This window comes from Alternaria postmessia (assembly GCF_024291825.1).
Source record: "Alternaria postmessia strain BMP 2775 chromosome Unknown scaffold_167, whole genome shotgun sequence".
NCBI lineage: Eukaryota > Fungi > Ascomycota > Dothideomycetes > Pleosporales > Pleosporaceae > Alternaria > Alternaria postmessia.
Window position 1 is genome coordinate 13,210 of NW_026260240.1, and position 23,481 is coordinate 36,690.

The 23,481-nt window shown below is 50.7% G+C and overlaps 10 protein-coding genes across 10 annotated transcripts; 6 read left to right on the top strand and 4 right to left on the bottom strand.

The window, feature by feature from the left end:
* Positions 1 to 1,182: 1,182 nt before the first annotated feature.
* Positions 1,183 to 3,785, top strand: J4E82_011122 (uncharacterized protein; the record flags this gene model as incomplete). The annotated part of the gene is made up of 4 exons (XM_051737331.1): positions 1,183 to 1,248; positions 1,308 to 2,489; positions 2,540 to 2,646; positions 2,696 to 3,785. The coding sequence occupies 4 exons, from the start codon at positions 1,183 to 1,185 to the stop codon at positions 3,783 to 3,785; spliced, it is 2,445 nt and encodes an 814-aa protein (XP_051582905.1).
* Positions 3,786 to 4,114: 329 nt separating this feature from the next.
* Positions 4,115 to 5,086, bottom strand: J4E82_011123 (uncharacterized protein; the record flags this gene model as incomplete). Its single annotated transcript, XM_051737332.1, has 1 exon — positions 4,115 to 5,086. One exon carries the CDS (start codon positions 5,084 to 5,086, stop codon positions 4,115 to 4,117), a length of 972 nt encoding a protein of 323 aa, XP_051582906.1.
* A 930-nt stretch (positions 5,087 to 6,016) lies between these two features.
* On the top strand, positions 6,017 to 6,589 carry J4E82_011124 (uncharacterized protein; the record flags this gene model as incomplete). Its single annotated transcript, XM_051737333.1, has 2 exons — positions 6,017 to 6,436; positions 6,491 to 6,589. 2 exons carry the CDS (start codon positions 6,017 to 6,019, stop codon positions 6,587 to 6,589), a joined length of 519 nt encoding a protein of 172 aa, XP_051582907.1.
* Positions 6,590 to 7,312: 723 nt separating this feature from the next.
* Positions 7,313 to 8,838, bottom strand: J4E82_011125 (uncharacterized protein; the record flags this gene model as incomplete). Its single annotated transcript, XM_051737334.1, has 2 exons — positions 7,313 to 8,325; positions 8,379 to 8,838. 2 exons carry the CDS (start codon positions 8,836 to 8,838, stop codon positions 7,313 to 7,315), a joined length of 1,473 nt encoding a protein of 490 aa, XP_051582908.1.
* A 1,262-nt stretch (positions 8,839 to 10,100) lies between these two features.
* J4E82_011126 (uncharacterized protein) lies at positions 10,101 to 11,867 on the top strand (the record flags this gene model as incomplete). Its single annotated transcript, XM_051737335.1, has 4 exons — positions 10,101 to 10,260; positions 10,311 to 10,378; positions 10,427 to 11,663; positions 11,713 to 11,867. 4 exons carry the CDS (start codon positions 10,101 to 10,103, stop codon positions 11,865 to 11,867), a joined length of 1,620 nt encoding a protein of 539 aa, XP_051582909.1.
* Positions 11,868 to 13,148: 1,281 nt separating this feature from the next.
* On the top strand, positions 13,149 to 14,979 carry J4E82_011127 (uncharacterized protein; the record flags this gene model as incomplete). Its single annotated transcript, XM_051737336.1, has 4 exons — positions 13,149 to 13,310; positions 13,438 to 13,853; positions 13,903 to 14,624; positions 14,678 to 14,979. The coding sequence occupies 4 exons, from the start codon at positions 13,149 to 13,151 to the stop codon at positions 14,977 to 14,979; spliced, it is 1,602 nt and encodes a 533-aa protein (XP_051582910.1).
* Positions 14,980 to 15,105: 126 nt separating this feature from the next.
* On the bottom strand, positions 15,106 to 17,389 carry J4E82_011128 (uncharacterized protein; the record flags this gene model as incomplete). The annotated part of the gene is made up of 5 exons (XM_051737337.1): positions 15,106 to 15,859; positions 15,910 to 15,998; positions 16,047 to 16,375; positions 16,428 to 17,186; positions 17,254 to 17,389. The coding sequence occupies 5 exons, from the start codon at positions 17,387 to 17,389 to the stop codon at positions 15,106 to 15,108; spliced, it is 2,067 nt and encodes a 688-aa protein (XP_051582911.1).
* Positions 17,390 to 17,932: 543 nt separating this feature from the next.
* Positions 17,933 to 19,216, top strand: J4E82_011129 (uncharacterized protein; the record flags this gene model as incomplete). The annotated part of the gene is made up of 1 exon (XM_051737338.1): positions 17,933 to 19,216. One exon carries the CDS (start codon positions 17,933 to 17,935, stop codon positions 19,214 to 19,216), a length of 1,284 nt encoding a protein of 427 aa, XP_051582912.1.
* Positions 19,217 to 20,533: 1,317 nt separating this feature from the next.
* J4E82_011130 (uncharacterized protein) lies at positions 20,534 to 21,346 on the top strand (the record flags this gene model as incomplete). Its single annotated transcript, XM_051737339.1, has 1 exon — positions 20,534 to 21,346. The coding sequence occupies one exon, from the start codon at positions 20,534 to 20,536 to the stop codon at positions 21,344 to 21,346; it is 813 nt and encodes a 270-aa protein (XP_051582913.1).
* Positions 21,347 to 21,419: 73 nt separating this feature from the next.
* J4E82_011131 (uncharacterized protein) lies at positions 21,420 to 23,366 on the bottom strand (the record flags this gene model as incomplete). Its single annotated transcript, XM_051737340.1, has 2 exons — positions 21,420 to 22,040; positions 22,120 to 23,366. Coding segments are annotated over 2 exons (1,868 nt in total), but the record flags the coding sequence as incomplete, so codon positions are not given.
* Between the last annotated feature and the right edge of the window lie 115 nt (positions 23,367 to 23,481).

Below are 23,481 nucleotides of genomic sequence, written 5' to 3' on the forward strand. Positions count from 1 at the left end.
CCGGCAGTATGTCAAGGCAGGCGATCCCCGACCACAAGCGGAAAGCTGGGGCCAGTAGTGCGCCCAGTAATCCACCGGTCCTTTCATGCTCCGCACCAGGCGAACGGCCCTCGCCTTGGAACGGACAGGCCTGATCCACCTGTTCGAATGCTCGCTACACCGAAAAATCGTCCGGCTCATTAGTCATATCCCACCTATCGATACGTTGGGGTATCTCGAGGCTGTTTTCGTGGGATGCCATGCTATACAAGATGGCATTTACAAGAATAGTACCTCAGCTCAACTATGGCCAAATTCCAAACTCTCTTGGCAGGCGGTGCAAACTTACTTTCGGATCTTTTCCTAATTCCAGTGGTCGCCGTACGAGCACGTTCACATGCTTGCATCTATAGTTACCCGGTGGTATACAAACTTGCAAAGGTAGCCTAGAAGAAGCGGGGCTCATGCTGAAGATAAAGACGATTGCCATATGTCGTTAAGCAGCCGCGTATCGAGTGTGACGCCTTATGTTTCGGATACTGCTGCGGTTGGTGTGGCTGCAGCATGTAGGCCCGACCTGAAGTCGCTTCCCCGGGAGAGCCGATTTCGTCTGTCCTTGCGATAATTCCTCAGCCACTAAGTGCAAAAGCGAATCTCACTACGTCTAGAGCCGCTTATCACAATGGCGGCACAAAAGGGCGGATTTCGGGGACCGATCTAAGCAGCTAACAGTCTCATAGCACGTAATGGCTCGTGTATGCGACTGCTTCGCAACTCTCCAAGTCATCCCACGGCAGAAAGTAGTATGGTGAAGTGGAATGACCCGACATTACTCAGGCACAGTCCACTCGCGTCATGGGTATAATGCTGACTGGTGAGCCCCGCTTACATAATGTAATACCGATCCGGCAAGTGCTTAGTTACACAGGTCCACCTAGTCTCCGTCGCTGACATAGCGTCCACTATACACAACTACGCCAGCAGCGCAGGGTGCCGGTGAGGCTGGAACGGCAATCTAGGAATTCGCGGTGCGAGACATGCGTCGAAGTTTACCTCCCCAGGGATCCTTGCCCCGCTTTGTCTTATCGCCTGAACCTGGCCGCAGCGGCCTAACCCGCCGCACATAGCCTTAAGCCCCAGCATCCTCATCCTACATCAGTCATCGGTACGTCGACTGCGCCATCAATCACGACTGCCATTCCAATGAGCAACGCCGCTTTGATCGCATGCACAAGATGTGCCATATCCAAGGCACGTTGCGACCGCAAGGTGAGTACCCCAAAGCCACGCGCCTTAGGCCCCCAGCACGACACCTAACACAACAACAGGTACCATGCTCGCAATGTGTTGCAAGAGGATATGTTTGCCAGCCACGTTGTACCTCGCGCCGGCCGCGAGCTCCTCGAAAGTCGTCGGCACGAAATCTGAACCAGACTTCAGCAGAGCCGACCAGCACCATCAGCTCCGATGGCAGCCATGTCCCAGGCATGGAGCAGTTTACCGGCTACATGGTACCTGAAAACCAGTCGCAGAATAACGATATGTTTGCGTTCAATACGAATTTACCTCAAGGACCTCTGGATCTGGGCGGCTACGATGATTTCATGGGCTTCTCATATCCCGGTGCGCCTTCCAATAGCGATGCCATGGATACGAGTACATCCAACAACCTCTTCACCTCCATGCAATCTATGGATATGCACGGAAGCGATCCCCAGTTTTCACCACATGCAGCGGGCGGCCAGATATTCCAACAACACCATATGCCACATGTCTCGAATCAGCCACCGACGCCACCAGATACAACGCCCCGGACGACAAAAAGCGTTCCCGCTAGCCCGCCACCTGGGATGCAAACCCCGTTTAGTCCAAAACGCTACCCTCAAAAGAAGCCTACAGATAGACCTGCAACACCGGATGATGTACTTGCGGAGTTGGTGGAGCTGCTCGCTCAGCCTGACGCGTGGCACGGACTCCCAGGTAGCAACAGCGATTCCAGTCAGACCCTCTCACACGATGCACGCGACCGCATCGTCGCGACCGTTCAAGTATTGCTGCAACGTGCACTACAAAGCCGCTACTCACCTACAACACCAAGCCAAGGCCTCTTTGGACGCATCGTAGTACTGCCACCGTCCCATGTACTTATGCACTTTATTGAAACCTACGCAAGTCGCATCGACTCCATCCAACCCTATCTAGGTCTTGCTGGCTCTTCCGTTGTCAACATCCAAGATATCCTCCAAATTGATACGGCAGATGTTGGCATACTGCTGATAATTCTTCTGATTGCGCAAGGCGCCATGCTCACGGACCATTCCGAATCTCACATACTCGCGAACGGCTTGATAGAAGTATGCAGGATCGCGTTGGATGATGTTCTTGAGAACCGAAGCATATCGCAGCCGATGATTGGAGGTATTGCACTGCAGTTACTAACGCTTTGTGCACGAAGTGGTAAAGACTCTTTTGCTTCGTACGCTATGTCGAAACGAGGTCAATATTTGAGTGTAAGGGATTCATGTTACATATCACTGCAAATAGGCTCTAACATACGCAGATGCTGAAGAATTCCGGCGTTCTGCAACCCGAACAGACCCTGCATAACCCGAAATCCGACGGAATGGAACTTTGGGAAAGATGGAAAGAACTGGAGCAGCGCAACCGGTAGGACCCATTTGTTTCCCCATGGGGACGTTTCGCTAACATCTTCTAGACACGCGTACGCGTGGGTCTACGTAGATCTCGAGATCAGCTTATTGCACGACCTTCCACCAATACTCTCAGTTAATGACTTGCAAGTCCCCTTGCCGCAAGATAACGACCTATGGCATGCCCAGTCGTATAGCGCTTGGCTCGAGCACTCTGGCGCGAATGGGACCAGGTCGGGCCCCTGCAATCCCGCGAAATTCGGTGCTTGGCTGGAACAACAGCAACAACAAGGTGCCAATGGAGCTCGCTCTGGTCATATGACTCCATCGCTCAACGGCCTCTTCCGAAGTTTCCTCCAGGGCCGAATGGGTGATGATTTACCTCTGCATCACCTTCGTCTTCTCCTCCATCCATTGCAAGCCATGGTGCTTGAGCAGCAGCAACTCTTGCGAATTTTCGATACCGATGAGCCGTCCAACCGATATCGCGTCCTTTCCAAGATCAAGATTTTGGGTCGTTTGCAGGAGACGCAGGATTTGCTCCAAGATTTGGGAACGCTTCTAACTCGGCGCTCCAAAACCGCTGCTGTCGAAGATGACAAGGGCCAGGTACACTCCACTGACTTTGTGAGCATGATTATGCTCCATCTGGTTAGCTTGAATGTTTTTACTAGCATCCCCGAGATTGAGAAATGTGCCAAGGAAATGCCACCCGCTTCGGACGCGGCCCGTGCGGAGATGTGGCGGTGGGCACGCTATCCTGAAGGGGAGAGCTATGTTTTGTTCCATGCCGGGCAAATATTCCGACTGATCGACGGGTTACCAAAGGATGCGCGACCGACCTGGTGGCCGGTAGCTTTATACCGTGCCGCCATGTCGTGCTGGTCACTCCGATCTTTGGAACGGCCTTCTTCGGCATGCGCCCAATCGCTCGAAGTCTGCATTGACGCCTTGTTGCCCGCTGAGGAAGAGTGCTTCCTTAACACGACTACCGGTACACCGGTCGTCACCCTTGGCGATAAGAGACGGCTGCCCATTCTGGAAGGCAACAACAGCTTGCAATACTGTATCAGCAAGTTGGAAACACACCCTACACATTGTTCACGTAATGTTCTTGAGAAGGCTAGGTACTTCTTAGATAGATGGAGGTCATGATCACACTGATCCGGTGCCGGCGTTCTATATCAGGTCTGGAATTATATCAGGTATTGGGAATTTGGTTTATTAGAACCAAAAGGAAATGAGGGATGTCATTCGGAAACATCACCAACCGGCGCTTTACAAACTGTTCATATACCATTCCTAGTACTTGTTCTAAAGGTAAACACTGTCTTTATAAGTTCGAGCGGTCAAGACGAACTCCAGCAGATGCCACTAGGCTACATTATTCAAAAGTATTTGGTAGAAATAGGGATTTCGTATTTGTCACCCACAAACCAAAGACAAGGAAAGACCGGAAGGAAAACATCGCCGAAAAATCTACCCTACAAGTTCTTGGTAATACCAGGACTGGCTTTTTCCAGAATCTCGCTCAACTCCTTCCAGATCCTCTTACCAAGCTCGGCACCCTCAGCACTCCTCGCCAGTGGTGACGGCTCGGAGACATGGTCGTCAATGATATATTCGCCCTGGCTGTCGGGCAGTGCAGTCGCATTCACCAGCAACCGACTGCCAACCTCCAGCGGTCGACCCAACAGCTTTTTGAACACCACTGGTGCCAAACCCATGTCCTTGACCAACTCAGACTTGCAAAGACCAGGAGTAACGCAGTTGATGACCACGGGGTACTTCTTCTTGTCTTTGATCAAGACCTGGGTCATGTGTCGAATGAGCAAGATTTCCATTAACTTGGAGACATTATACCGATCTGCCATATCTGCCTTCTTCTCGTCGTCCAGCTCCGCGAAGATACTCTCAGCGTTCTTCTGCGGAAACTGCGTCCAGTGGTGCACCTCAGACGTAACAATTGTAAGATACGGCTTGGTCTTGTGGATTTCCGCGGATCGGCGCAGAATAGGCAGCAAAAGCAGCGCGAGCATAAATGTCGAAATGACATTCACGGTAATATGCGCCTCATGTCCCTCCAGAACATTGAACTTGCCTTGTGCGATACCTGCATTTTCGAGCACGATATCGATACAAGGCAGACTCTCGCACTTCTTCGCAAAAGCTTTCACGCTAGCGTAGGAGGACAAATCCAGTTCCCACACTTGCAGAACACCGGTTCGCTTAGTGCTGGCTTCAATGTCACGTAGAGCGGCTTCGCCTTTCGACCGTGTTCGGCAAGCGATAATCACGGTTGAGGCGCCGCAGCGCACGAAGTGGCGAGCTGCCTCTTGTCCAAGCCCGGTGTTTGCGCCGGTTACTATAACCGTTTTGCCGGTGAAGGTTGTGGATTCGGGGACTTTGGGCGTGTAGAGGAGTTGCGATTTGAGGAATGCGGGAAAAGATGACATGGCTGCTTCTGCGTGTGGATGATTTGGGAATCTGATTCGTATGCCTTTGCGTATGCAACTAAGCTAGTTGGCGAGCTGAGCGTGTTTCGCACAGACCGAGAGGATTGATAAGGTGTGGTGAGATTCGATCGTGAGTGTGAGTTTAGTCAGGCAAGCAGCAATCGAGAACTTGGTGGAAGAAATACGATAACAAGTAGGGCGCACGTTCAACGACATTGACGTCAAGAGCAAACAAAACAGTCACGGATTAGTCAGACTCGGTGTCCGGTACTGCGTCGATTGACAGCGCGCAGTTCCTATTGTCCTTAACTTTCTTGCTGATTGAGTCCTCGATACGGATGCTAGCCTCGTGTTTGTCGGAGGTCCGTCGAAAACACAGAAACGGTTAGCGTGCCCTATGCACGGTGTTAGGCCACCTGCCATTGGCTCTATTTGGAACAAGGTTTTGTCCGTCCGCCCTTGCAGGGAAGGACCGATCATCAGCCTCAGCCGCAAATAGCGGGTCTCGTGTCAGGGCAGCCTTACTGAGGCTTAATCCTTCTTAATGCTTACTGACCACGCGGTCCACCGGTCGGTGGTCACGACTCCGACGTCGATGGTGAATGCTGGTATGCGGGAGCTCCGATGCTGAGGATGGGTACCGATGGATGGAGAGCCGACTTGTAAATGCGATGCGCGGGATGAACGGAGCGAGAGGAAACATCTCGGTGGTCTTGGTATCGAATGGAAGACTTGGTGTTGAAGTAAATGCAGAAGACGATGTGCGTTGGGATGAGATATAAACGTCCTTTAGCCACCACGACAATTGAATCACCATCATCATCAGTCATCCATCTTCTCGCCTTTTGATCTCTATCTCAATATCACTTGAGTTTTACCACCCCTCTTTCAAACCCACCTTTTTCCCGATAAACTTTCAAACCCGCCAATATGCTCACTTTCCAACACCTTCAGCTCGGCACCCTTCTCCAAGCCACTTTCCTCCTGGGAATGAACACGGCTCTGTCCACCATCTCAATTCCCTCCATTCTTGAGTCGCCCTCCCCCATTCTTGCCATTCGCCAATGGCACACGCAGTTCCGCTCTGCGCAGATTCCTGCGACCTCTCTATCAGGATCCAACTTGATCCTCTCCGCCATCATGACATATGGCTCTTCCCAACGCTCAGGGTTGTTGGCAACGCCCACAATCCTGTACGGCGTCGGTAGTGTGCTTGCTTTCCTGATCTTCCCATTCACGCTGCACTACATGAACCCGCTCAATGATGTTCTTATTGAGAAGTTCAAGAACCAGCAGGATTTGCATTACGCGGATCTTCCGGAGAAGGGCAAGGGTATGCAGACTGCGAGGGTAAGTTTCTCTTTTCCCTGTACTTGCGAAAGTGGTTGCTAATGTTTGGTGTAGGATCACGACAAGATCGCTTACTGGGGGTACTTGAACCGTGTTAGGATTGTTCTTTACGCTGGATTCGTTGCTGTTCACGCTGTTGCTCTCTTGGCTTAGATGTGTGGGCGAGTATCAGCTGGGGGTGATCAGGCAGAGATGTTTGTAAAGCGAGATGGCGATCTTACATCGGGGGTAGGGGGAAAGAATGCTGGCAGAGGAAGAGTTTTGTTAGATGTGCGCAAAGTTGACGTTGCAGAAGTTGAAAAGTGGTGTTTCTCTTTGTTAGTATAGTGCTATGACTTTCTTCATTTGCTACATGTCTTGGAGGTTGATTTCTTACCGAGACGAAGTTTGAGCGTTATAGCAATCATACATTGACTTTTCTTTTGATCAAGACTCGAATAGTGACTTATTATCTATGTATCATGCGTCCTGCTTCTGCTTCTGCTTCGTTTGACCTGCGCAAGTTCAAGAACGCTGGTAAGCTAATTTCTGCCCACGATTTGTGGTGTCGTGGGAAATTTTATGTGGGTGAGCGCCCTAGACACAGCGCTACGTCTAATGTTCTCGTCTCAGCATCATGGAAACTTTGAAGTTGGCGATACCTAGGTAGCTAGTGAGTGGGTGCGATGATGGAAAAGATAAGGATATCGCAGGTCATTCGACTACAGTCTTCATCACGCAGCAAATCAAGACGCAGAAGTTCAATGATGATGAAGATAATATTGTATATGGTAAGAAGAGGTACGTAAGTCAGTATACGCGGAAAAGTCGACGGCGCCGCCAAAGAAAAGACAAACCGAGATAGCTACCTAGCCAAGAATGCAACGCGAGAAGTGATTAAGCGAAAGAGTTGTAATGGTTGAACAGACCCTTTGGATCGTACTTCTTCTTGAGAATTCGGAGCCTCGGCAACTTCGCCTTGCCGTAAACCTGTTCAGGCTTCTCGATACCACGAGCATAGTTGGGGAAAACATTACCCTCCGGGTTTCCACATGCAGTCATCATGTCATCACGAAGCTTCTTCACGAAAGTGTCCACCGTGTTCGTCTGCGCAGCGGTGACGCCCTCTGGCAGGTTGAATTCAAAGAAGCCGTACGACACTGACTTGCGCCAAGCGTAGGCAGTCGAGTCATCGCTGATAGTCGCGGTAACGCCAAGACCAAATTTCTCTAGAAGCCAGAAAGCATTACTGACATCGGGATTGGCGAGAAGGAAGTTGATGTATTTGGTGTATGTGTCAACCAGCGTAGACACAGTGAGGGTGTTGAGTTGGTAACCCCACATGTCGGCTCGGACACCCTTCTGGCGAGCGAACACGTCGCCTCCGAAGTTAGCAACGTACACCAGCTGGTTGTAGGGCACAACGGTGATGTTGCTAGCCCTTGGCTTCTGATCGATGAAAGCCTTGATAGCGGCATCGCCCTGCTCCTTGTTGCCGAAGTAAATCGCACTAAGATCGATTGAGGGGACATTGTTCCTCAGAGAAGAAGAGATCGATATGGCAAGCTTGTCATCCTGACTTCCCTGATAAGTCTGCAGAATTTGAAAGATAGTGGCGTTCTTCTCCGCGTCGAACGACATATCGGCGTTGTAAACCATACCATTGTTGATGGTGTCGTAGATGCGATAGGTCGCTGATGTGACCACGCCGAAGTTGACGCCTGCACCTCGCATGCCCCAGAAGAGGTCGGAGTTCTCAGTAGCCGACGCCGTTAGAATTTGGCCTGATCCGGTTACCATTTCCACGGAGAGCAAGGAGTCAATTAGAAGTCCGTGTTCGCCGGTCAAGGGTCCAATACCCCCACCCAAGGTGACGCCGATGATACTTGGTGTGGAAGACCCACCGGATGCTGGAGGTTCTGTCAGTACACGTGGGGGCCTTTCAGACCAATCGGGGACTTACGCATCATCTTGCCAGCCGCATACAGGGGATCGTACATATCAGCAAACGTAGTAGCCGCTCCAATGACCATGGTGTTGGCGGAAGCGTCAACTTCAACCTTCTTAAAGTTACTCAAATCAACATTGAGTGCATTCTTTAGACCACCAAGAGTGGTAGTGTAACCGTGGCCACCGCCTGTTGCCAAGAGAGAGACCTTGTTCTTGGACGCATACTGCAAGATCTTCTGTACGTCTCCCGCTGTCGCAGGTTTGGCAGCAACGGTGTAAGCTGGTTCAGCTTTAGAGTAGATGCTCCAACGTTGCGTAAAATCGGTTGGGTAAGAAGCATCGGTGGTAGCAACGACTTCCGATCCGGTAGAAAGAGTGGATGACAGGTCGGTTAGGATCTGTTGTGAGGTGACTGCAACTGCCTGTTGTGTAAGGACAGATGCGACCAGAACGAATGATGCCAAGAATGCCATAACGATGGAATGGTACAACTAGCCGCTAGCAATGCAATGCAGGTGTAACAAGGATGGATGAAGCAACGATAGTACCACTACACAACGTGGTCCATCTGGTTTATAAGCTGTTCACGACTCCAGCTCAGGCCGTCCTTCGGGCCATCTCCTAGAGATGGCAATAATAGGTATTGAGACGATAGAGGACCAACTCCTCAGCCACGACGCCTCCACGAAGCCATTTCCGAAACATCCATGGCAAAGAAGGGCCGTAGTGACAGACTCGAGCCATATTCTGCCTCGAAGCTTGAGCCACTGATAGTGTCTTAGACCTAGGTCTTACACTAATGCAACCTATCATGCGCAGTTCATGCAGGCAACCGTTCTCAACACCAGTGGAGTGGGTACCGGGTTAACTGTCAGGGCAATACGCAGCTTGCATTTGCCTACTCTCCCGTGCCTGGGTCGTATTTCAAGACATGGAAGTACGCGCCACGCGAATAAGTCTATGTGCAGTCTGGAACCAGGGTAAGACGGATGTCCGTCAGTATGGTACTTCACGATCGCGCTCTCCATTCTTGGAATGGTGCTCGGCGATGCTACTGCTGACTGGCCGGCGGAGTACCGCGCTCTCATCAGAAGCGAACCATTGGTGACCATTATAGATTACGATCTAGTAGATATCCGAATCATCGAGGGAATGAAGGTGCTGATGTCGATATACGGGAGCTGAGAGCTGATGCATCGTGCTGCAGGTCGATGGAAAGTGTAAGGCATCCCGAGGTTGCGAGCTTTGGAGTTGGCCAAGACTGGTAGCGCGGGGGTCGCACGTGTCGATCTAGCCTACTTGAGCCGAACTTGGAAGCGGCACATTGATCCCCAACCCCTGACCACCATCACGGCGACTATGAAATGAAACTACCACGACATACGGCAACTCCGCGCCTGACTGTATTACGGCTCTCCACCATCGTTTGATGTATCCGATCGGTCGTCGGTAGTTGCAGCACCGTTAGGACGAGCTTCCGGGCATCGCGAACATGGATGCAAGTTGTGCGCCAAACGGGTCGCGGTATGGCTGACATGCCTGGAGGCAAGACGCCGGGAACGGTCCGAGAGGATGTGTTCGATAGAGAGATGCCAATCCGGAGTTGGTACCATAGTGAAGTTGACTGGAGGGCCTGGAGCAGAAGAGCATGATAGTTAAAAGCGCTCTGGACTGACCACAGATTCGTATCAGTTCACTACCTCATCAAGTTGTCTTTCGTTTGACTTTGGCAATCATGATACAAGCGAGTGTTCAATCAGCCTCACAGGCTATGCTTTCTCTCTTCGTCCCTAGCATTGCCTTTAGTATCATCGGTGCCATTCTTGTTTTTGCCGTTCGCCTTCTGAGGAACGACCCAAAGAAGGGCAACTACAAACCACTGCCGGGTCCGAAAGGTTAGTTCTTCTAGCCCAATGCTGGCAGACTTGCTAACATTGACATGAAGGTTTGCCATGGATCGGACCTATCCACAAGTTTCCTTCTCAGCATGTCTACAAGAAGTTTGCTGAATGGGTATGACGTTATCCAGTTCTATCCATGGCCCAGCTAACGCTTGCGCAGCATGAACAATATGGCCCAATCTACCAGTTCACTCTCTTCGGAGTGACCCATATCCGCATTAACAGCGAGAAGATGGCCCAAGATATTCTTGCAAAGCGTGGAGCACACTACTCGAACCGTGCGCCTACACCCAATATTCCAGGCGCCAAAGTCGACGCGGAATATCTCCCCCTTCTGGACAACAATGAGGCACTTACGAGACACCGCAAGTTCGCTCACCAATGTCTCGCTGAGACCTACAACTTCGATATGTTTGGATTCACACATCTGGAGATCACGCGGATGATGTACATGTTGATGAAGGACAACCGTAATTACCCTGATTTGGCTGAAGAGTTCACCCATCGAGTGAGCGCTCGTCTCGCATGGGAAGACCCTACCCTGAGTCGCGGTCTGAACCAGAGCTCCGCCGGTCTACTCTCGGCCATCTCTCCAGCGGGTCAATTACCGAACAGATTTCCCGTGGTCCAGAAGTTGCCGAATGCTATCAACCCATGGTACTGGAGAGAGAAGGCCCGCCACGATAAACAAAGAGAATTCTGGGTTGGTGCGATGCAAGCTGTCAAAGCCAAGATGAACGCTGGTATGGATGGACACTCTTGGTCTCGCACGTTCCTCAAGGAGCAGACGCGTTTGAAGTTCCCCAGCGGCGTTCCGGACGACAAGGAAGGTGCATTCGCAGTTGGTATGCTTGCGATCACAGCATCGCTGCCTATGTCCTCGCCCATCCAGACATACTTCCTCGCCATGTGCCACTACCCTCAATGGCAAAAGCGACTACAACAAGAGATTGACGAAGTCTGCGGCCCCGACTGTCTGCCCACATGGGCCGACGCACCGAAGCTCCCGGTACTAAGGGCGATCGGCAAAGAGCTAATCCGCTGGAGGCCCCCAGTCCCCACTGGTGTACCCCACGAGGCCGAGAGGGACGATGTGTACGACGGATACTTCATTCCCAAAGGTGCGCTAATTCACCCCACCGAGTGGGCGCGTCGAAGTGATGAGTCCATGTACCCCAACCCAGAGGAATTCAACCCTGATCGGTACCTGAACCCGAAGTACCCTACCTACAAGGAACCCCTTACAAAGTATCCCAACGTCATCAACCATCACGTTTTTGGTTATGGTCGTCGCAACTGTCTCGGCATGGAGATTGTAGACTACCAGTTGGTCACCATCATGGGTTCCTTGGCCTGGGCATTTGATGTCACAAAGAAGAAGAACAAGATTGGTATCGGTACGTATCGCGCTCTGTGGCATATCAGCTTCGTACTAACAAAATGCAGACATCCCTGTACACACATTCGAGTGGACAGACTTGCTCATCACTCGACCGGAGGTTTTTGTGTTCGACATCAAGCCAAGGAATGAGGTCAAGGAGAAGAAACTCGTGTCGATGTTCGAGGAGGCATTGGCAGCTCATCCTGATCTTGCTATCTGAGTGGGTCTTTGTCTAAAACTCTTGGGTATTGAGACATTACCACCTTCGTATCATGCCATTAGGCTTGTTCCATATCCTTGCCACTTTTCTTTTGAGTAGTCTCGCTCTTTGAGTACAGAATATCATATCTTTGTTGTGTTAAATCAGTCTCAAAAGAAGTCTAAGCATTCGCTTCACCACCTAAAGGTGTACATTCATCTCGCGCTTAGTACCCCTGAACATATCGCATCACATACGCTTATTATCTCCAACCGGTTACTCATTTCCTAATACGAATTCGATGTATCGCCTCTCTAGTGTCATTCAATTCCATCTGCTCATGCCTTGGCTTGGGCGAGCATGCCTGTTACGGACCTTCAGTTCGGCCTATAGATCTCTCTGTGGATCTTGCAAAGAACAAAAGTAGCTTATTTCATACATGTGACTCCCAAAAACGCTCAGCGATCACGATGGATGTCGCCAGCCTTGATCATCGAGCCTACAGAATGATAGCTAGATTCTGTGCTCATCTATGCTGCCTCAAATCTCTGAACTATCACTTAAGCTAGGCGGAAGAACGCCAATTCAAAATCATGACCATGTTTCGATCTTCGATGGTGCTTTCACCTGAGGTCCGTATGTCGTAGCAATGCATCTGTCATGTTCTAAAATTGACACTACCTTCCAGCAGGTCACGCGCACTTCAGGTAGATTTCCAATGCAAGCGCGCCCATCATACATGCTCTGTCAATGATTTCCGGAAAAACCAACGGGGCGAACATTACAATAGGCTTCATGGACTATAAACATGTTGTCTGCGATGCGCGCTTCGAGCTGATCACACGCATCAGTGAAATGACCGGACCAACGTGAATAGGACGTCCGCGAAACTTCACTGCGGCTCCTACAGCTGAGAGAAAACACCCACAAGCCCGATGCGGTCAGCGCAAACATTTCGAGCGCAGCTGACAAACTCCGAGGCCTTTGTTTGTTGAGTTGCACCTGCCAACGCGGACGTCCGAACCAAGCTAAACTACTTTTGGTGGAGAGCAGCACGCATGTCGGACATCCGCGCAGAGCCTCCAAAATCACCCTTTCCCGACACCTACCAAGCACTTTTCGCATAGCTGATTTTCGTCCGTACCCGTTTCCCGGAGCTTAGCCAAGTATAGGAGTTCATGACGCTACGGCACGGGTAAGACTACTATTTGGCTATTAACATACAACGAAGAGCAACATCACAACCACAAACACCACCACCATTCTTCATTCCTGCAAACAGCTTACAGCCATATTGCAAACATGAAGGAAGGTGTCGTTACGCCACCAGACTCGGAGAAGGATCTCCAGAACGTCGAAGGCTCGCTCAACACGGAGGAGGAAAAGGCAGAAGAAGCGCATATCCAGTTGAGTAAAGGGCGATTCGTACTTGTGCTCGTCGGACTGGTCTTGGCTATCTTCCTCGTAAGCAAGCTCCACAATCGTGTAGAAGACAGACTTTGACTAATCATCCTTGCAGGCTTCCCTCGACTTTGTAAGTAACAAGCTCTTTCTAACCCAGCTCCAAGGTAGTGACTAACTGAACGCGTAGACTATCATCTCAACCGCTATACCCAAGATCACCGATGAGTTCCACAGTCTTCAAGACATCGGTTGGTATGGTTCGGCCTTCTTCATCACCACCGCGGCGACTACCGCGCACTGGGGACGACTGTACACCTTCTTTCCTTTGAAGTGGACATATCTCACATCCATCTTCTTCTTCGAGTTGGGCAGTGTGATCTGCGGTGCTGCGCCCAGCTCAACAGCTCTGATCATCGGTCGTGCGATATGCGGTATTGGCGCCGCCGGTCTCTTCTCCGGCTCGTACACCATTATCGCCGTTCTGGTGCCTTCAGCAGACAGACCAAAATACAGTGGACTGATGGGTGCATCGTACGGTCTTGCCAGTGTTGTCGGGCCCTTGATTGGTGGTGCATTCACTAGCCATGTATCCTGGCGCTGGTGGTACGTTCAAGCCCTGGATATGTCTCTAATCCCACTAACACCCTCACAGCTTTTACATCAACCTTCCCGTAGGTGGTGTATCATGCCTTTTCATCCTCCTCTTCTTCGCGAATGAACCACCCAAATCTCGTCCCGACTGGCGTGGCATGCTTCGCCAGCTCGATATGCTTGGTCTTGTCCTCATCGTTGGCGCTATTACCTGCTTCATTCTTGCTCTACAATGGGGTGGTGTTTCGAAGGCTTGGGACAGCGGTGCCGTCATTGGCACTCTCGTCGCATTCGTCGTATGCATGATCTTGTTCGTGATTGAACAGTGGTGGCTTGGCGAGAACGCTATGGTTCATAGTGTCATGATCAAGAGGAGGACGATCTGGGTCGGATCGATGTTTTCGTTCTTGATCAACTCCGCCTTCTTGGTCACATTCTACTACTTGCCGATTTACTTCCAGTCTGTACAAGGCGTCTCAGCTTCGACGAGTGGTGTCCGCACGGTACCCTTCATTCTCGCTGTCACATTCTGCGTCGTAATTGTCGGCCAGATCATCACGAAGACCGGGTACGCGTTCCCATGGATGATAGTGGGAGCCGCTATCACTACCATCGGTTCCGGTATGATCTACACTTTCGATACCCACTCGCCTGCCGGAAAGTGGATCGGCTACCAGATCCTTTGCGGTATCGGTGTCGGAGTCAGCTTTCAAGTTCCTGTCATGCTGATCCAGGCTACGACGAAGGATGCTGATGTGCCATTAGCAACAGCCACACTGCTATGTAAGCTCTCCACGACATCATGTTTACACCCACATTGCTAACAACCAATGTAGTTATCCAGACCCTTGGGGGTGCTTTCGGTGTCTCGTCTGCCCAAGCTGCGTTCCAGAACACGCTCCTCAAGCAGCTCGCCATCACGGCACCTGGACTTAATCCACAGATCGTCCTGGATGCTGGTGCTTCAGAACTCAAGAGAGTTATTCCTGAACAATTCTTGCAGGGAGTTCTCGAGGCCTACGTGTCTGGCTTCCGGGAATGTTTGATTGTCGGTATCGCATTCGGCGGTGCTGCATTCCTTGCAGCTTTCGGTTTTAGATTCACCAACATCAAGAGGACGGCAGCGGCGGAGGCGTAGAGGTGGTAAATTTATGCAGTAGAGTCTTGGTAAAGAATTGTTTCTCATATGAATAAGGCGTTGGATAGGATATTAGCAACATCATCCTAGATTGTGATATTAGCATATTAGCGGGCGTATAGGGCTCTATACAGGTCCACCAAAAGCATTCCATTGGCCAAGTGCACCCCAGTCAACCGCAGCATCAGTCAAGTTTCCACTTCCGCTGGTACCAAGTCCCATTCCCAGGCCTGGAAACTCCATACCCTCGAAGCCATCCAGCCCAGGGCCAGAGAAGAGATCAAGGTCCAAGTCCAGAGTCTGCTGATCACTCGCTGGCGTGATCTCTTCCACGAACTTGGAATCCAACACTGTATCTATGACCTTCGTGAAGATTTTGCTCGCTTTGCGACAAAGGTTGTAATTTGCCTCGCCATGTCTCGCTCCGGAGTTCTCCATATGTGCGGCAGCGTCGAGGTGTGAGATAAGTACACTCAGCATACGAATGATTTCCGCACGAGAAATCTCGGCGGGAAACTGCTGGCCTGTTCGATGTTGCTCGCGCAACGCATTAGCTAGAACCGAAGCCGCAGGTACGCCGAACAGCAACAAGGCATTCAGCATATCGCGGTGAACGTCGTATGACCTGTCACGTATCGTACCGAGGGTCAGCGTGTTGGAGAGGAGATCAACCGAAACGCGCAACAGAGCCGCGTTGAGCGTCAAAGGGCTGTAATCGAGGAGTTTCTGAATCATGAACTCGTTGTACCAGTGTGTCAGGTGAACAATGCACAACATTAGACAGACTACTGAGGGTATGTCTTCTTCCCAGCACGTCTTCCAGTAGCGCATATGCTTTGGAAGCATTTCCCAGGAAGCGCGTATACGTTCGGATATGTCTCTACAGACTTGTTAGTAACAGCTAAGATGTAGTCGCAATGGGAAACGTACAATAGTTGGGCTTCGGCGTTTGCGTCGATTTTGACGAGCGAGAACTCCAGAATTTCTTCACGAAACCGTAGGGATATGTGACGTAGGCGCTGTGGTTCGTTAGTGTCAGAATTGGACTATGTCATCGGAAGACTTACGATCCAGGATGCCCTCAACCACCTTCCTTTGGTATTCCAGCCGTCCGTATCTAACGCTGCTATAGCCGAATTTAGTCTCGCCTGATCACCGGTCACTTCGCTATCGGCTAGGTCGAGGGGAAGTTTGATGTCAGTATGCCTCTTGCTTATACGAATCGGCCGACCGAGAAAAGTGGATATTGACTTGTCCTGGTTGTAGGACGAACAGAAGACTCTGCGACGTGTTTCCGCCAGCCATTCCGGTGCATGATCGCATTTCTTTTCCTGGTGGATACCCAATGCATATATCTGCGTCGATAGTTCGCCGATACGTCGCCATCCAGGTGGACCTGAGTAATGTCAGACCTATCTTCCCAAATGATGATCTGTGCTCCTACGTACCAGCATACCCACACATCATGATGGTGAATAAATAATTTTCATAGTACATCCACACTGTCAAATCGTTGACTGTCGCAAGCATCGTCGTAAGAAAAAGACAGGTTGTACTGGCGCGCAGCAGCTCATCGGCGAAGCGCGACTTCATGTCTTTGTTATTAGGATCATTGAAAATATCAGGAACGAAGCCGAATGTGAGCGACCTCCCAGCTGTTGCTAATAGAAAGCCAATCAACTCAAATCGCAGATTTTCACCCGAACATAATGTGTGAAAGTCTCCAGCTTCGAGCGACTGTGATATCGTAAAAGGGCGAGCTGTTGTCTCGAGCACTTGGCTTATAAGCTGGGAGTTGGGCGCTTTGCGTCGCAGGTCATGCTTGTCAACAACGGCTTCCAATGCGTTCACGGCGTCGACTTGGAGCTGAGCGGGTATCACGCCTGCTTCGTTGCTTGCGTTGTACCAGAGAACAAGCTCTTTGATCGAGTTGTAATGCCGAAAAGTGCTTAACACGTCACATGCCATCTGGTATCGCATAGATTTCGATAGTGTGTGCTGATGTGTGAGTTCGCGGTCTGATCTTTCTGAAGCGACGGACTCTTCACGTTCCCGTAGTTGGCCAGGTTCCTCATCTTGAGGAAGAAGAACGGCGTATGATCCAGGGCCAAGAAATCCAGGATGATAAACGTCGGCAGCAACAGCATCTGCAAGTTTGTCACCTTGCGCAGGAGATGGTGGCGCAAAGGCGACAACAGAATTCGAAGCTTGCTTTGGGGGTCGCCTACTGGAGTCAAAATCGTTACCTACAGTGGTCTCTCGGGCTGTTCGTACTTTCTCTTGGGAGGACGAGATTCGCCTGTGCCTGACTCATCGGTAGTTTCACGCGGCCTGGTGAGAGGCGCTGGATGGTAAAAGCAGCGGTCTTCGATACCACGTTGACGACATCGATCACATTTAGGATGACCATGATCACATTTTGTTTTGTTCAGTCTGCATGGTTCGCAGGATGCTGGCTTCCCATTGCGCCTGCTGCTGCCGGCGTCCCTGTTGGTTATTAGCAGATAAACAATTGCAGGCTAGGTAGTCGCCCTACATATTGACGTTCGCGCCGATGGGTACATGAAATAGTTGAAGTATCACCTATTCGTGACATACTATATTGCGCAGGCGTCAGTGAGTCCGTCATGTTGAGTGGCTGGGCGCAAGCAGGGAAAACGTGTGACGCGGGCTGCCTAAGGTGCGTTATCGATAAGCAGCGCGTGCAGTTCGCGCTCTTTCACAGCCACCACATATGCATACTATTACACCTGCATCATAGTAACAGCCCGAACTCAGCCTCAGCCTAATCTGGAGATGCTCAATATGGATGCATCTCAACATGCCATCTGGTCAATGGATGACCATCTCCATCCTCTTCGTGAATGCCCCAGACGAAGCGTACTCGTTCGACGACGACGATAGCAGGCTACACTGAAGTCTTCAAGACATGTCAGCTCCTACTTCGCTAATAATGAATCATATATCTTCTCCCTCTGAAATTCTACGAACCGATCTCGCACGCACACTAGGCTTTCCCAACTATCCACACGATGCCGCCGCCGAACCGTACCTCAATTACCTTACGAACCGATGCATTGGTAGTGATACAACGGAGGCATATATCGAGCTACTCATCATGGTAGTCAAATACTTTGACCGAGCTCCAGCTGATTCGTCGGCGATGAAGAGTGTTCAGGGGTTGCTAGATGTTGTATCTTCATCCCCTGCATACGCACAACGGAACCACGAAGACATCGAGGATACTGTGCTATACGTTATCGGCACTTGGACGCTGCTTCTGAGCTCATTTGTTCATCTGCCGATGGCTGGTGGTCTTCGCAAGGTTACGGCTACCTACAACCTGCGGACTCAAGGCAGCGCCTATGGAAGCCAACCGTACAGAGAAGACTTGGTTGGATTGGTAGTGGGCAGTGGCCTACTGCCAGTTCCCATTCACTATCTGCCCGTCGACCACACAATACGCAAAGACGGGTCGTTGCAGACTGCTGCAATGCTACCGCCCTTCCTACGACCATTGTCAGCTTCGTTTTCGACCAGCCAATTCGACGCTGGAGCGTCTGCCTCTACCTACATCGATGACGACCTACAAAGACGTGTGTCATTAGGCTTTCTGCACGACTTGGATTCTTTGGAATCCCTTACAATCGACGCGACGCGGCTCAATGCCTATACATTGAACGTCTTCGGAGCGGTGGATGTTGCATGGACGCACAATGTTTCCAGGCATCTGTCGCTATCGAAACGTGACGGGCGACATATCCTTGAGATCTTCAGCTTGCCATGTGCGCTAGATGCTACTTCCCTCAAGCTGGGCGGCATCACCACTGAACTTGCTCAAGAGATAAGGGAGACGTACGCATTGTTGTTCAACGCCTCACACGAAATTCCACGCCATGTAAAGCATGCGCGAATCTTGGGTATTGGATCCTTTTGCTGGTGCCGTTACTGCTCGATGCGACGACACCGCAATCGTGCCATTATGAGTTACAAGAGATTCACTCAACACCGGGCGCCAGGCGCTAAGAGAGCTCAACGAACACACAAATCTGAGTATGACCCTTTGCTGTTTGAATTGATGACCAGTGAACCCTCTGACTGGACACCGGATATGTTCCCTCATCTCTGGGCTCGTATTGTGATCTTGGAGGGGCATCTCGAGGAAGCAAAACCTTGGAGCGTGTGGGTTCTGTTCCGTGATCGCAGAGATACTCTACAGTTCTGGACATTCTTGTAGGTTCCTCAAAGCTACTTGCTTCCACGAGACTGACGTGATACAGCTTTGCTACCATTGTTGTTTTCCTGACGGTGCTGCAGGTTTTGCTTATTGTTGCACAGGTTGTAGGGTCCTTCTGGCAATGAACAAAATCGGAAGGCTTCAGCCTCGTATCACGGGCGGCTAACCTACATTCGTAGGTTATGCGATCACAGGCGCCACACGCTCGCTTATATGGTGCCGTGAGTGGTCACGATAAAGAGCACCACGGACATGCAGCTTGGCTTTTGCTCAGCCTTGCTCTCTCTTCTACATATCAGAAGACAAACAGTTGCCTGCATTTGTCGTCCCATTTTTTCACTATCTTCTCGCGTGGCGTCATCCTGAGGAAAGTGTGATGGCTGCATGTTCAAGTTCATGCTAGGTATATCAGTATTATGCAGCTCTCACCTGAAGGCGCGAGCTATCGTCAAAACATATTGGATTATTGCGCACGTTCATATACTCGCACGCTTTTCTTCGGTCATCATTATAGATTTCTTGCAGAGCTGCTCCGAGCCGACGAGACACATTTACCGAAGCAGTACCATGACCTTGAAGCTTATTGTCTCGCACATCTGTGTGTGTATGGACTACCTTCCCATGGCGCTGAACAGTACCCTCGACGTGGCTACAACTACCACCAATTGCAAGACTTGGTCAGTATACCATCTCCAGGCAGAGGCCAAGGACAGGTTCTTTTTCTCAATGGACACCTGCCTGGTTCGTGGATATCTGAGGTGGGCGCAAAATACGGCATCGCGCCTGAGTTCTTTCGACGGCACATTCATCTTTGGCGCTCGACTCACGGGCCCGTTCTCCACGCTATCGCTAGAGCCCCATCTGCTACTTCCAGCAAAGGACTCGTGCTACGTCTCAACACACAGGGATATTCCATTAAGAACGAACTTTCTATGAATCCTTCGAGTGGCTTCGTCTTGCAAGCGCGACGAAACCTTCTTCCTGACGACATCGAGTGGATGCCGAGACGTTTGCCTGCAGCCCCTGGTGGTTCATACATACGAAAACATACATACCTAAGCAACCTCCAATTTGTTATCGAACAGGATATATCCATCACCATTGAGACAAATGGGGATGGATGGACTGGTAAGAAACCATCCGAATATGAATATTGTTCTCTTCTTATTTACCTGTGCATCAGCAATCTTGTGGACAGACGTGGGAAGCCGAGATCTCTCCAAGAGCCATGAATATCATCATTTTATCGAACATATGACGGCGAACACTAAATCAGGACATCGAGACATCCGTCTGTTGCCTGTAAAGGTACTTGGGATGGAGTCAGCAATCAAGCACCCATGGCCACTACCTATTTTCGACAGCAACGACCCCAAGGCCACTGATGGTTCACTCTTCCAAACAGCTTCCCATCTGCCTTCTGAGCTCCATGTCATGCTTGATGATCATGAGATTGCCGGTCGGGACCCTCTGTACGCTCTCGCGCCCGTACTCCTCTTCGCAGCTGCCTCGGAAAACCAATTGCTTTCCGCTCTTCAGAGATGGCACGACATCATTGTTTCCACCAAATGGGATCAAAAGCTCTCGACCGAACACCTCGAACAGCTCATACTGCACAAGAACCTCTTGGATGACCATGCCAATCGACACGAAGACGTCCTACGGTTCATGAAGTCACCCATACTAGCTCGGTGGACGACTAGCCTTACACCAGATCAGAATGCTGTAGCCCAGGAATCTAAAGATGCAGTCACAGCCGATTATCAATTTCTTCTATCACGATATCGACAGCTCTCAATACACTACCAGGAAGCAATATCGGTGCTGGTCAGCGCTACTTCGCTTGCGGAATCGCAGAAACAGATCACGCTCGCTACCCAGGTTACGAAGCTTACTATACTGGCGACCATCTTCCTCCCACTTTCGTATTGCACTTCGATATTCGGCATGAACTTTATTGAGCTGGATCACTTGAGTATATGGATCTGGGTGGTCGTCACGGTCTCTGTTGGGCTTGCCACATTTGCTGTATATCAGTGGGATGAGAGGCACAGATGGTGGGAGCTCTGGTCTACTCTTACCAAAGCTGGGCGCGTGCGCTGGACACGCGGTAAACCAACGACAGTATAGGTATCGCAATTTCAACAAGAGGGCGACATTCGACAGATAAGATAAGTGTCGATGCTTGAACGAAAGGTTGCTATCAAACTATTTTGTACTTTTTCAGCTCAGCAGGAACTTCGAATGCCCCGTAGAACGCCACTCTTCCCAACTGCAATCTCCGCTCGAGCGCAGGACCTTCCATCTCGAAATTCTGTACATGACCACTGCGCTGCACGAAGCTTTGGAAGCCCACAACGCCCGGGCCTTGGGTGCCGTCTTCTCTTATGCCATCTGCATAGAGCGCGGTGCCACTTTGACCGTTGGGAGGATCAAAGTCAGGAAACACACGATACAGGAGAGCGCGCGACACGAGATCCTTCCATGTTGATGCATCGTGGTCTTTGAGAGTCTTTGAGCCACCCGCTGCGGCCTTTTGGTTAAGAAAAATGCCTTCCCCTACAACGAGAACATCCGATGGTCGGCTAGATTTGATGCTCTTCGCTGATCGGGAACCTTCAGCATCCGCTAGAATCTTGACACTTGATGATTGCTGGCGGAGCGAAGCCCAAGAGTCATGATTGAGCCACCCGAGGTCCGGTATAGGAGATGTAATGTCCTTTACCACCATGGGCGACGTAGGTTTAACAAGTGTGACATCATGACGAAAGCCGTTTGGATATATCTCTGCCTCTTTATCCAAGCTTTCGTAGATTGTGCCAATCTAAAAAACACATTAGCCTTAGAGTATACGAATCGTGATTGTTGTATATGACAATGGTGGGCGTGTGCACCCCACTAACCTTTCCGCTGCCAGCCCATATCTCAACGTGTTCATTCCAGTCATCGTCTAGTCTCCGATAGCGATCATCATGTTTCCGACCAAGTAGAGTGTCACGGTGCGATTTCGCAAGAACTGCTTCAGTGATAACGTGAGTAGACATCACTATCAGCGAAATGCCATGTTTTGCTACTTTGAGACTGATACGCCCTGAGAACCTTTCCTTCCTATGGTTGGACAATGGGCGAGCCTCTATGAAGTCGTTGAGCTTCAGAGATTGGTTATTAGCGAGAGATTGAGCGAGCGGGCGAGCGGGCCAAGAGCTTCCTGAAGCGCTCGAGGATCCGAGCGAGGGCCCAGTAGGCAGAGTTCTGCTACTCTGCATCTTGTTCGGTAACATAGTCGGCTCAAGACTCTGTTCGATGTAACAGACCTTTAGACCGCCAAATTTGTGTGGAAGGTGTGAGGACGCCCAGCTGGTATCGAAGTCTTTTGGCACAATGACTTGAAGTAGACCGTTCAACAGAACATAGAACCCCAGACTACCTTGAAAGGTAAGGAAGATATCTCTCACAGCTTCCAGTGGTATCTTAGCCCGACTATCGATAAGTGATGTAGCTCGCGGATCTGGTGGTGGTGCTACTCCGCCAGTAAGAGGCCACTGATATTCCACCGGAATCACCACTGGAGCTTTAGCGATGGTGAGAGGATAGTGCTTTGGTTCATCTGGTTCCAGGGGAGTACAACTCCAGCACCCTTCCTGCATAGCAGATCTGGCGTGCGCGGCATGGTACTCGACATCCCACATCCAGTCGGCAGGAAGCCGGGATCGAATGCTTGCCCAATTTAGAGATGAAGATGTTTCGAAAGGCATGTAGTGAGGTAGCTTGTGAGTCTCCTCACTGGGTGTGTGAGAACCGAGGTCTGTCTCGTTACTGCTATCCGCCCCCAGCGGCAAGCCCCCAGGGTTCTCGGTTGTGGGTGCTTCGCCCATGGTTGCGTCGTCTGCAATGGCAGTGGGTGTGGGTGGAGCAGAATCATCGTGCTCGATGGTTTTGGAATGCGTGAGCTTGCTTGGAGTTCTTGTGTAGATGGACTCGGAGAGTAATGACGTCTCTGTAGCGGTGCGCGCGAGCTTTCGAGGCGTGTTGTGCAGTCGCTCAGTCTCAGCCTCTGAATCATCTTCGTTCATGTCTAATGGCTGAAGAGTGTCCGCGACACCATCAGAGGAAGAAGTTTCTGTCTTTGTCCGCTTCATGACCAGAGTTGCTAACAATCAATCCAAACTGATGAGACTGACTGACTGACTGATTGCTTGGCAGTCAGTTCAGTGTCAGTTTAGAGCTCTCGTCTTATCAGTCAGTTCAGTTTAGAGCTCTTAAAC